The sequence below is a fragment of the Octodon degus genome, unplaced genomic scaffold, assembly GCF_000260255.1.
Source record: "Octodon degus isolate 3935 unplaced genomic scaffold, OctDeg1.0 scaffold00215, whole genome shotgun sequence".
NCBI classification, from domain to species: Eukaryota; Metazoa; Chordata; class Mammalia; order Rodentia; family Octodontidae; genus Octodon; species Octodon degus.
In genome coordinates this window covers 2,026,614-2,038,225 of record NW_004524791.1, presented here as the reverse complement: position 1 = coordinate 2,038,225, position 11,612 = coordinate 2,026,614, and the positions used below count along the sequence as shown (strand labels likewise).

Sequence of the window (11,612 nt, the reverse complement as noted above, 5' to 3'; positions counted from 1 at the left end):
CCAGCCCCGGGCCGACGGATCCCACGCGGCCGCCGCCTCCTCCGGCCCACCGCAGCCCTGGAGCCCTTCTGCAGCCAGCCCCTCGCGAGTCCCCGGCGCGCCCCAGCTCCGCTCCGGCGAGGTCCCCAGACCGCAGGCTGCTGTCCCAGGGGGCGGCCCGGGCTGCCCGCCCCGCCCGCGGAGCCCCCGAGTCCCGCCTCTGCCGCGCCGGCCCCAAGCGCACCCGGCGCGGGGCTTTAGGAAAGGCGTCTCAGGACGGGTCTCTGCCACGCCTGCACGCCCAGCGCGCCCGGGTCCTGCACAGGTTAGAACGCAGGGGAAGAACTGCCCATCCAGGCCCGCCACTCGACGGTCGCGTACGAATCTTTTCCAGCGAATGAGGCCCAGAGGATCCATTCGATCGCGTCCCGGAGGAAACCAAGCGGCCAGCAGGGGCCGCCCCACAGCCCGCCCTCACACCCGGCGCCTGCGGGAGCCGACTGGCAGGCCGAGCCGGAAGCGGGCCGGACCCGCCGGAAGTGACGCACAATCGGCGCGCCGGCGGCGTCCCTCGAGCGCGCGGTTTCCTCAGGTCCGCCGCGTCCCTGTGTTCTCTGGGAGCAGGCTGTCCCGGGCGCAATGGGCAAGAAGGGTAAGGAGAAGAAGAAGGGCCGCGGTGCGGAGAAGACGGCCGCCAAGATGGAGAAGAAAATGACCAAGCGCTCCCGGAAGGAGGAGGTGAGCGGGACCTGGGGTGCGGCGGCCGGGCGGCCTCGTCTCCCCTCGCGCGGGCGCGCTCGCCTCGGCCCGCTCCCGCGCGGGCCTTCCGCTGGCCTGGATCCCGGGCGCTCCGAGACAGGCGGCGGGATGAGGGAGACGGGCGGACCTGGGGGCTGCCGGCTCCTCGGCGAGGCGTGCGGCTGGGGAGCGCCCCGAACCCTCCCGAGCCCCTCCAAAGAGAGCGGAGAAGCCTCGCGGCCTCCCCGGGGCGCGGGCGCCGAGGGAGGCTGACCCGGGGCCGCGCTGACCTGTGCTGGGGCCCGCCGGCGCGCGTGCCTTTCCTGCTCGCCCTGCCTCGCTCCCGCCCTGCGGTGTCCGTGCCGGCCTGGGGTTGGGTGTGGTGGGTGCTTCCTGTGGCTGCTGCTCACGGCCGCCTCAGCGGAGGCCGTCGCGCCAGCCAGCGTTTACTGTTTGCGTTTTGCTGGTCACCACGCGTTCTGGCCTTTTGTGCACACAACAGTGGGGTTAGGTCGAGGTGCCATTCCCCTTACACGGAGAGGAAGGCGGAGGCTGACAGGTTACGCAGTTCAGAGTCACACAGCCATGATGTTGTGTACAGTTGGGTCTGACCAGATGTCCTGAACCTTCACTCTCTTGGCCACATTCCTTTGCCCACTTTTTTCCTAAGTCACTCATTTGTCCCCTTCCTTATCTGTCAAATAATGGGGTTGGACTTTTTTTTTTTTTTTTTGAAGTGTTTGAACTTACAATAGGCTTTAAGTTTTTAAGGTCCTAGACCAACTAAGGGCACAGACTGCAGCTAGGGACTCTGAGATTGAACCTGCCTACTCGCTAAGCAGTTGAGGCAGTGACCTCAGAGGAGCAGGTCCTGCTGCATGGCTGGAAGTGCAGGAAGTCAGGTCAGCTGTGTAGGGGCCTTAGAACAGTGTCTGGCATTCAGCAGCTAAATATGATCTGTCCTTTTTCCTTATCTTCACAACTTGCAGTAGGGTCTGGTTCTTAGGATTTGAACAGTGGCTTCCTCAAAGGCAGAGTGTTTGGCCTGGGATGTTTGCACATTATTGGTTCATTCTCAAAACAAACCTTTACGTTCACTAGTGTTCTGATTCAGGATACTCTCTTTTTCTCATTGTTTTGAGACTGTGTCCACTGTGTAGCCCAGGCTGGCCTTGAACTTGAGGCGATCCTCCTGCTTCAGCCTCCCAAGTTCTGGGATCCCTGACGTGCACCACCAGGACTAGCTTCTCTTTTCCAGCTGTGTCACATAACATAGCCTAATCATTGGAGTGGTAGTGGAGCGTTTCAGAACTCTGGGGGATTATTGGGGAACACAAGGGATCGTTTCTCTTTTTTTCTTTTTTTTTGAGACTGGATTTTACTATGTAGTGCAGGCTGGCTTCACCTCATTTTGTAGCCCAGGTTAGCCTCAAATTCATATCTTTTTCCTCATCCTCCCATGTGCTTGGATTACAGCCAGGCACCATGCCTGAAGGGAAGCACAAGGAATTTTTTTTTTTTTTTAAACTGGGAATCAAACTCAGGACCTTGTGCTTGCCAGGCAGGTACTGTGCCGCTGAACTATGTCCTTGGCCCCGCACAAAGAATCTTGCCAGCTGGGACTCTTGGTACCACAGAATTACTTGGTTCACAGCTTCTCTCTGTCCAGTCCTCTGGCTGAGTCCAATTCACTGCTCCAGCTACCCACATTTATCATGATTGTCTCAGATGTCCCAGATTTTTCTTCATATGGTCTTTGTTTTTGCCCCAGTCACACTCCTTATGACTGGTTTCTTTGTATCTTTCAGCTTATTGTCACCTCATAGAGGCTGCTGCCCACTAGGCTACTTGTGCCATGCAGGCCCTGTGGTTCTGTTTTTCCCTCCTGGTGACAGGCTTCCCCAAGGTCAAGATGTCTGACTTAGGGTAGTGGAGCAAAGTGTTCTGGTGCACAGGCCTTGTAGTCTGGTGAGATTCCTTCAGTGTGGGAGACACGGCGGAGGGGGACTGCTGGTTTACCTGGCGGGGTGTGGAAGAGGTGGGAGTTCCGGGTGCTGAGCCTGTCCTAGTGAGTGATGGCTGGCGCTGCCCTACCCCTGCTTTCACCATCTGTGTGGGAGGTGCCAGCTGAGCTGCCCCCAATGGTAGACACGTGGGACTGCTTGTCCTTGTGCCAGGGGGTTAACTGCAGGCTGGTCATCAGCTGTGAGCTGGCACCAGCACCATTGCCCCCTTCCCTCTGTCCTCGTGTTGGCCCACTCTGTCCTTGCTCCTCTTCTTGCAGCAGCCCCTCTTCCAGGTCCTTCTGCGAAGGTCTGATTCTTCAGTAACAGGCCTGAGTGTGCCATGTGGTGTGCTGTTAGGATGGGTGGCCCACAGGATGGCCATCAGGTCCACCACATGCAGGAGCAGGATGATGGGCACCTCTGTGTGCTTCCTGAGCTTCTTGGGGTGCCAGGGTGTCTGTTCCTGGGAAAGTGGGTGCTGCAGTGCAGCAGTCGAATCTACATATTCAGCAAGACCACCTGCTTAAGGAGGCAGACACAGAGCAGCAGCCATAGTCAGGTTCAGTGTGTTTTAGACTCAGCAGAGCATATTAGGATTACACATATGGCCGGAGCTCATTCTGGTCAGGGTCACACAGGAGGAAAGCTGACCAGGCTTTTCCCTATGTGATGGGTTTAAAGAAGTCTCACCTAGGGCTTCTTGTGTGTTCCTAGGATGACCTGGAAGCCCTCATTGCCCATTTCCAGACACTGGATGCCAGAAAGACAAAGATCACAGAGACGCCCTGCTCCCCACCGTCTGCACGGTAAGCAGGCTGCCTTCTAAGCAGGCACTCCTTTGCCTCGTGATTGTGACTGTTTCCTGTCCTTTTAAAATTGGAAAGCAGCGCTCTGTCAGCACCGTGTTTTCCTGATTGGCCCAGCTCTTGGAACATTTTCATCACTGACACCTGCTGCATGGCCCCTCGCCTAGAACAGCTGGGCTAAGGCCGGCAGCTCCGCTTTTCTTCAGTGGTTTCCCAGCAGGCTGTTCTCCTGGGAATCTGCCTGGGTGTGAATGCTTTGACCGGCAGCAGCTTGTGGATAAGAATGTGCCCCGACAAGCTTTGCTTTGCTTCTAGGGGATTTTATTTTTTAAAATGTATTTTGTACAGGGTCTCACTACACAGCTTGGACTCATAGTGATCCTCCTGTTTTCAGCCTCTCCAGTGCTGGGATTACAGGCATGTGCCACCAAGCTGGGACTCGGTCGGTGGCTCAGCACGCCTGGGGACACAGCCAGCATGGCATGTGGGACCAGGACTGGGGATTGAACCCTGGTCCCTGTGCTTGCCTAAGCAGGCGCTTAGTTTGCTGAGCTAAGTGCACATCCCAGGTGGAAAACTAAGTAGTCCCTGTATGTCATGGCTGGGTGCCTGGAGTGGAACCTTTGCAAGCGAGATCGACAGGGAGAAGAAAGCACATGAGGCAGTCATCAGTTCAGTCCGCATCAAGGAAGAGCAGTGGTGTCTTGTTTTGTTTCTTGCTCATGTATGCCATTAGCATCTATTTACATTCTTCTGTGCTGGACTAAACAGTGCATGCATGGTTTGCTACAGTTAAGTCAAGGTTACATAAACATATCCCCATCTGTGCTTGTGCCACACAGCGGGTTCATGTCCTTTACAGTCCTCAGATGTTCCAGGACCTGAGGAAAGCCACAGCATCCCCCACACCATTGGATTGTTTTGTGTTTACTCTTTTCTTTTTTTTGTGGCGGAACCGGGGATTGAACTCAGGCCCTTGTGCTTGCCTGGGAAGCACTTATTCCACTGAGCCATCTCCCTGGCCCCTGTGTTTACTCTTAATGCTTCTAAATTCTCAGGTGAAAGGTCTATTAAACATAAATTTTTCTGTGCCATGTGTGTGTCACACACCTGTAATCCCAGTGCTTTGAGATGTTAAGGCAGCAAGATCAAAGTTTGAGCCCTGACTGCGCAATTTAGCAAGACCCTGTTTCGAAATGCAAAATAAACAAGCTGAGAATGTGGCTCATATGAAGAGCCTGGGTTTAATCCCCAGTATGTACATTACATAGATAAATCACTTTTTGTGAGCCATGTTTTTCTTTTTTTATAGGTTTTTTCCTTTTTTCTATCTTTTATTTATTTGTTTGGTACAGGGTCTTGCTATGCAGCTTAGACTCATAGTGATCGTCCTGTCTCAGCCTCCCAGTGCTAGAGTTGCAGGTGTGTACCACTATGCCTGGATTTGGTGTCCGGCACAGCATGTGGTACTGGGGATCAAACTCAGGTCCTTGCGCTTGCCAGGCAGGTGCCTAGACCATCAAGCTATCTCCCCAGCCCTGTGTGAGCCACTTTAAATGAATGTATCACTTATGAAAAATAGCCCAAGTTCTTGTAGGATTTCAAACACCCATGGGGCACAGGAAAGGAATAGGACTTTTCTCCCAGCTTCTGAGTTATAATTTTTATCTCATTTGATGTATTAGGTACAGGGTCTCTTTCTACAGCTCAGACTCGTTAGTGATCCTCCTATTTTCAGCCTCCCTAGTGCTGGGATTACAGGCATGCGCCACTACTCCTGGACTCTTAATTTTTACCTAATTTGGTCTTGCAGCTCTTCTGTTTGCTCTTTGCTCATAGACCAGAGTCACACTGAATATCTCATACCTGGAACTGGGAAAGATCCAGTGCCCTCATAAGCAGATACGGTGTCACTCAGGGCAGGGCAAAATGTAAGCCACACAGACATCTGGGCCTGTTTTGTGTAGTTATGGAATTGTACTGTGTTTACTTCAGAATAAAGTTAGACTTCTAGGTGGCATTTCTTAGTGCCACCATCACAACCTGTAGCACAGCCCTTCAGGGAGGCCTCGTCATTTCGCTGCCTTCACATCAGTTTGGTGCAGGTGACAGTGCCAGAGTCCCTATGACCTGTCATAGGTGGGCTTTAGTTGTCACATGTGCCCAGGTGCAAGAGTCATGGAGTGATGAGTCCCGGAGCAGAATGTGTGGTGTTGCAGCATTCCAGGGTGGAAGGCCTTCCTCCTCTCTCTTTGATAAATTCTACCTACTAGAAATTGGCTTTCATTGTTCCCAGTAGTTGGCCTGTTATTTTGGGGTGAAACATGATTTGCAAACAGCAGTTGGATATTTGTATTTGAGTTGTTGAAGCAAATCTGAGGTCCTTTTTTTTTTTTTTTTATTTTTATTTTAATGTTCTTGGTTTTTTTTTTAAGTGTATTTTATTTATTTATTTTACATTTATTTATTGTGTGTGTGGCCAGCTCAGCCCACCAGGGGGCAGGGCTGGCTGGCATGTGGTGCTGGGAGATTAGAACCGCGGTCCCTGCTTTGCCAAGCTTGTTCCAAGTAGGTGCTTTAGACCACTGAGCCATCTTTCCAGTCCCATAATCTGAGGTCCTTAAGGCCTCATGTTTATACCAGCACTCGAAAGGAAAGCCACTGAATGTGGAGTATTGTTGTTGTTTTTTTTTTGATGATATGTAGAACTTTTTCCAAAGTAATGTTTCCCCAAAAGTTTGGTGTAATGTCAAGCTATGGTTGAATATGTTGGTGGCTCCCAGGTCAGGATAGCATATTTGCTGTCTTCAGATAGCCATTATTGAAGAAAGATGGACTAAGACCTTCCTGGGTCACCTTAGTCACTTTTGACTTCCTTGCTCTGGCTGTGTTGTGTAAAAACCTTTGAATTACAAGTTTTGGTGCAGGTGTGGTCTGAGGGCATGTGGAGATTGGGCACCTGGTGTGGCCTGTGCTCTCATTGCCTGCAGCTTCGTTGATGCCTGGGGAGGGTGCGGCCCCTGCTGGGCCTGCTCCAGATTCTTCTGTTGTGATGTTGGGTACTTTTCTTCAGAATATTAACGAATGAGTCAGTGAAGAAAATTGCGGTATCAGAGGAGCTTGGGGACCACTGTATAAAAAAACCATTGTGGTTACATGTGTAAGACTTGAAATTTGTCTTTTACACCATTTTTTACCTACCCTCAGTGGGTTACTTGTACAGTGCTGTAAGCACTGTCTAGTTCCAAAACTTTGTTTTCGGGCAGACAGCAACCCTGTGCTGTGAGTCACTGCTCGCTCCCCTCCCTCCTTGCATCCAGTCTGCTTTCTCCTGCTGTGGATTTGCCTGTTCATTGGTTCCACAAAAGTGGGGCCACGCAGTGTGGGTGTGTTTGGACTAGCGACTTATGCTCAGTCTGTTTCCCAGGTCAGCCGCCTTTCATCAGGGATCAGAGCTGCCTTCCTTCTTGGGGCTGAACAAATTGGTCCATGTTGTGCATCCACCCCCTTTGGCGCTTGGACGGTCTGCCTTTGGCTGCTGTGAACCCCGCTGCCGTGAGCATTGCAGATGGATATCTTTTTGCGTCTGGACGTAGCAGTACAGCCACTGACTCGCAGTCATTTTGGTCATTGAGTGGTCTCAGCACCTGCCAAGCTATTTGCTGTGTCAGCTACACTGTTTCCTATTGGATTTTACTGCCATATCTCTCAGCCCATAGAATGTTTCTGTTCACAGCTAGATATAGTGTCGCACACCTGTGATACCAGAACTTGAGAGGATGAGGCAGGTAGATTGCTGTGAGTTGTATTGCCCAAGAGAAATCCCCAAGAGAAAATAGAGGCTTTAGATTTCCCAGTGTACTTGGTCTTTTTTTAAATTTTTTTTTTTTTGTATTTTAGGGAAGGGTCTGTAGGTTGTTCAGGGTGTCACTACTAGAGTGGACTTGAAGTGATTCTCCTGTTTACAGCTTCCCAAGTGCTGGGATTATAAACATGCGCCACCACACCCAGTCTCAATCGCCCTGTCAGTGCGCCCTGGGGTTGGGGCCCACACTGCAGGCCTGGGAATTGAACCCCCAGTCCCTGCACCTGCTTGCAGGTGCTTTAATCAGATTACTTGGTCTTGAAACTTGTTTATTTTCTGGGATGCTGTCTGATGATGAGAGGTGTGGATACACTATGGATACCCCTGCCAAGGATTCTGATTGCAGGGCACTTTCCAGTGATGGCCTCTGGTAATGTCTTCATCTTTCCCAACTTTCTGCTGAAATAGTCAAAATATATGTTTTGACTTTCATCCTAGCGTATAAAATAAGCGTGAAGTTAATTACTTTTTCTAGATGGGGCATCTGGTACATTGTTGAAATGCTTCCCAGACCAGACCTCAGAGGACAGTTTTGGTCTGAAATCCTTCCCAGACCAGACCTCGGAGGACAGTTTTGGTCTGATGTGTGTGACCAGACCCCAAAAATAGGGCAGGTGTGGAGATGTGGCACGGAAGTCAGGTCTAGGCTTCTTTCTGCATGTGATGTCGTCAACTGTTCTGAATGACACAGCCCAGACACAGGTTCTCTGTGGATTGACAAGCTGGTGTTGGTCTGGTGGTCAGCAGGTTGGGTCCATGGTGGTGCTGTGCTTCCGTCCTGAGGCCCAGGACCTCTCTCACAGGGCTAGGAGAGGTGGGGCACTCATGAAAGATGCGCACCTGGCAGATGGAGGGCACCTGGCTCTCAGCCTGGCAGCTCAGGGTGGGACTATGCTCATGTGCTGTTTATGTCTTTCACAGGTTGAATGCCTCCCTGTCTGCACATCCTGAGAAAGATGAGTTAATCCTTTTCGGAGGTGAATATTTCAATGGCCAAAAAGTAAAGTATATATATTTTTTTCTTTTCCTCCCAACTTGCCAGGTTGGATTTGCAGAAATCCAAATCATTGGTCCATTTGCTCCCCTCTTGAGTACCCCACCTTCTGAGTGTCAGGCCTGATGTATGGCATTCCTGAGTATCATCAGAACCCCTTGAGGGCCTAGTGACAGCTTGCCTTGGATCTACAAGGTCCTTGTCCCTTGGGACTCAGCTATCCCCAAAGTCACCCCTGATCATGCCTATTGGAAGTAGACCTGTGTCCTGGTTCTGCTCATGGTGACTGTTCACAGGTAGAGTTTTCAGAGACATCTCATGACATCTTGGAGTGCTGGGCATGGGTCCCAGGGCCTTCCAGATACTAGGCAAGTGCTCACCCCCTGAGTCATGCTTTGAGTTCTCATGGTTATTTTAGAAACAGAAACTGCTGAGGAATTGTGGGGCTAAGGTTTTCTTCAGCAGGCTGAAATCCCTATTTCAAAAGGTGAAAAATTTATGCAATCTGAAGAGAAACCCAGAGTATGGAAAGCCCTGCTTCAGATCTGTGTATGAAGCAGTTAAAAGATGTGATCTCAAATCCTCGAGCCTTGAGGCGTTCTGTGAGCCTGACTTGACTTCCCCAGTGTCCGCTCAGCATTTCCATGCATTTTAAGACCCTGGGCTGGAAGCAGAGTGAGACAGCTGACTGAGCAGCTGGGCTCTCAGGTATTAGAGGCCAGTAGGTGCAAGGGTATGAGCCCCTTTCATTGTGTTGTGGTTCCTGGCTTAATGATGTTTCTCCTTACAAATCCTTGACCTTGGGGCTGTGGGAAGGGATCCCTACCCAGCCATTCTGGTTGTACCTTTGGAGCAGTGTTTGGTACATGATGTGAAAGATTCCACTTTATTTTAAGATACGCTATGTGCTGGTTGATTTTGCTCAGCTGTAGGCTAATGTCATTGTTTTAAGGTTGGCTTGGCTAAGTTATGAGGGTGTAAATGCATTTTCAGCTTACAGGGGGTCCGTTGGGGCTTAACCCATAACCCCATGGCACGTGGAAGAGCATCTGTTTAGTCACTCCAGAAGATCTCAGGACCTGCACATGGTCAGCCTGCATTGGTCGGAAGCACATTGCTCTAGGAGACAAGTTTCCCAGAGAATTCCAGAGACTGCCAGCATCCTTGCCATTTCCTGTCACTTGGCCTAGCAGGTCCTTCGTGACACTGAAGTTCCTTTTACTTCTTGCAGACTTTTTTGTATAATGAACTCTACATCTACAATATCAGAAAGGACACCTGGACAAAAGTCGACATCCCCGGCCCTCCGCCGAGGCGCTGTGCTCACCAGGTAATGTTAGTACTGACCCTCAGCTGCCTTCTCCTTCCCGTGTCTGGGTCTGGTGGTCCTTTTAGTCTGTGCATGACAGGCAGTCTCTTGGAAAGAGGCTGGGCCTCCCGGACTGTCCGGGGTCTACTGTCTTCTAATCTAAGCTACTTCTATAGCTGTTGCTTCACCTGCTCCCAGGCACTGTGAAGATAGCGTGTAATGTTCCCTGTGGAAATACCTCGTGTCATGCCTGGCATGTGAGAGCCACTTGGTAGTGTTTTCTTCTCATTTGAGGGAGAGAACTCCACAGTCCCACACTGGACTGGGTGGTGAATGTGAGAAGACGGATGCTCAGAGGAGGGCAACTGGTGGTAGGAAAGTAATTCTTTTAGAATGAGATGAGGCGTAAGGAAGAAGTAGCACAGAATGAGCAGGATGGTCACTGTTTCTGTTGGCTAGGGAAGTGTTTTTGGAGCTGCCCTGGGCCTCACAGGAAATAGCTCCTGGTCTGAGTCCCTAAGCTATGTGACATTGCACTGTGTCCTCGTCCATTGCTCTACCTGTCCTTAGCCTGGCTGGGTGCTCTCATTGCCTTGGAGGGACAGAGGGCATGTGGGTCACACAACCTGTGCTTCCGCTTGTCTGGAGGCTGCAGGGAGCAGCCTTGGATGAGGCAGCAGATGGTGCAATGAGGTGGAAGCAGAGGGTGTGAGTGTGAGGCCCTGCATTCACTTGATGGTTGGTGCCCCCCATGACAGTAAAACTCACATGAAACTGATTTTTTCATAAAGAGTAAAAACGTTTATTTTATTTTATTTATTTATTTTTTTGTTGCTCGAATGCCTTCAGGGCACTTTTGGCCAAAACGTTTATTTTATAACAAAAAAGAAAGAATAAAAAACATTTCAAGGGTGTAAAATGACAGTTGTCTTCTCACTGTGCTTGGCACATTGGTGAACGTGCGTGGGTATGGGGAAGGGTTATTGTGCGCATCAGTGTACTCACCAGGTGTGGTGTCCAGCTGAGCGTGAGCTTGTTAGCTGCAGCTCATTCCCACCTGAGTAGACTCTCTCAGCGTTCTCAGAGTCCATGCTTTGAGGCAGTAGCTGTTGAGCGTCCTGTGTGCCAGGCCCCATTCTGGGTGCAAAGGGCACAGCAGCTGGAGACACTTGTTCTTCCCAACAGGTGTTTTGTGCTTTGTTGGGTCCTCAGGGAGTCACATTTTCCCTCAGGAAAGCCCATGCCAATAGGAGCTACCAGTGTCTGGACCCCACTGGTTAGGAAGAATGTTGTGGACTTAGAGCCTTCTGTCTGTTCATATTCAAACACATGAGCCCAAAACACATGGGAAGCACACAGCCTCTGAGATGGCAGGAGTGGGTGCCTGCGAGGGTGGTCCTGTAGGCCTGTCGGTGCCACACTGGGTACTAAGCACATGGCTGTTTTGCCTCTTTCATCCCAGGAGAGGGGGGTTGTTGGCCAGGTTAGAGCGTTGCTACCCAGTTACTACCTGAATGTGTGCTCCATACACACAAAAAGGTGGTTGGGGTTTTTATTTCCAACCTATTACTTAGATGTAAGTAATATACACATCAGAGCAGTGAGTATAAACCTCAGTAAGCTGGTGGTGCACAGAGGCTGAGCAGACTGGGATGAGGGATGCTGTATCTCACTAAAGGCGAATGAATTGTTTAAATATTTTATTTATTTATTTTTGGTAGAACTGGGGATTGAACTCAGGCCCTTGCACTTGCCAGGGAAGCACTTATTCCACTGAGTCATTTCCCCAGCCTCCAAGGCGAATGAATTGTGTACTTTGATAATAATGTCACTTCTTTGGTGTCCTTTCAATGCTTGCGTAAAAGCATATTTCCATAGAAAGTCCCGGACTCAATGTTTTTTTTTTTTTTTTTTT

At 50.7% G+C, this 11,612-nt stretch overlaps 1 protein-coding gene across 1 annotated transcript in view; it reads left to right on the top strand.

The window, feature by feature from the left end:
• Window positions 1-291: 291 nt before the first annotated feature.
• Window positions 292-11,612, top strand: part of Klhdc4 (kelch domain containing 4) — a 40,433-nt gene continuing 29,112 nt past the window's right edge. Inside the window, exons 1-4 of the mRNA XM_023705204.1 lie at window positions 292-717; window positions 3,438-3,529; window positions 8,316-8,394; window positions 9,620-9,718. Of these exons, the coding sequence (XP_023560972.1) occupies window positions 619-717; window positions 3,438-3,529; window positions 8,316-8,394; window positions 9,620-9,718 (369 nt within the window). The 5' untranslated portion in view covers window positions 292-618. The remainder of the gene's footprint in view (window positions 718-3,437; window positions 3,530-8,315; window positions 8,395-9,619; window positions 9,719-11,612) is intronic.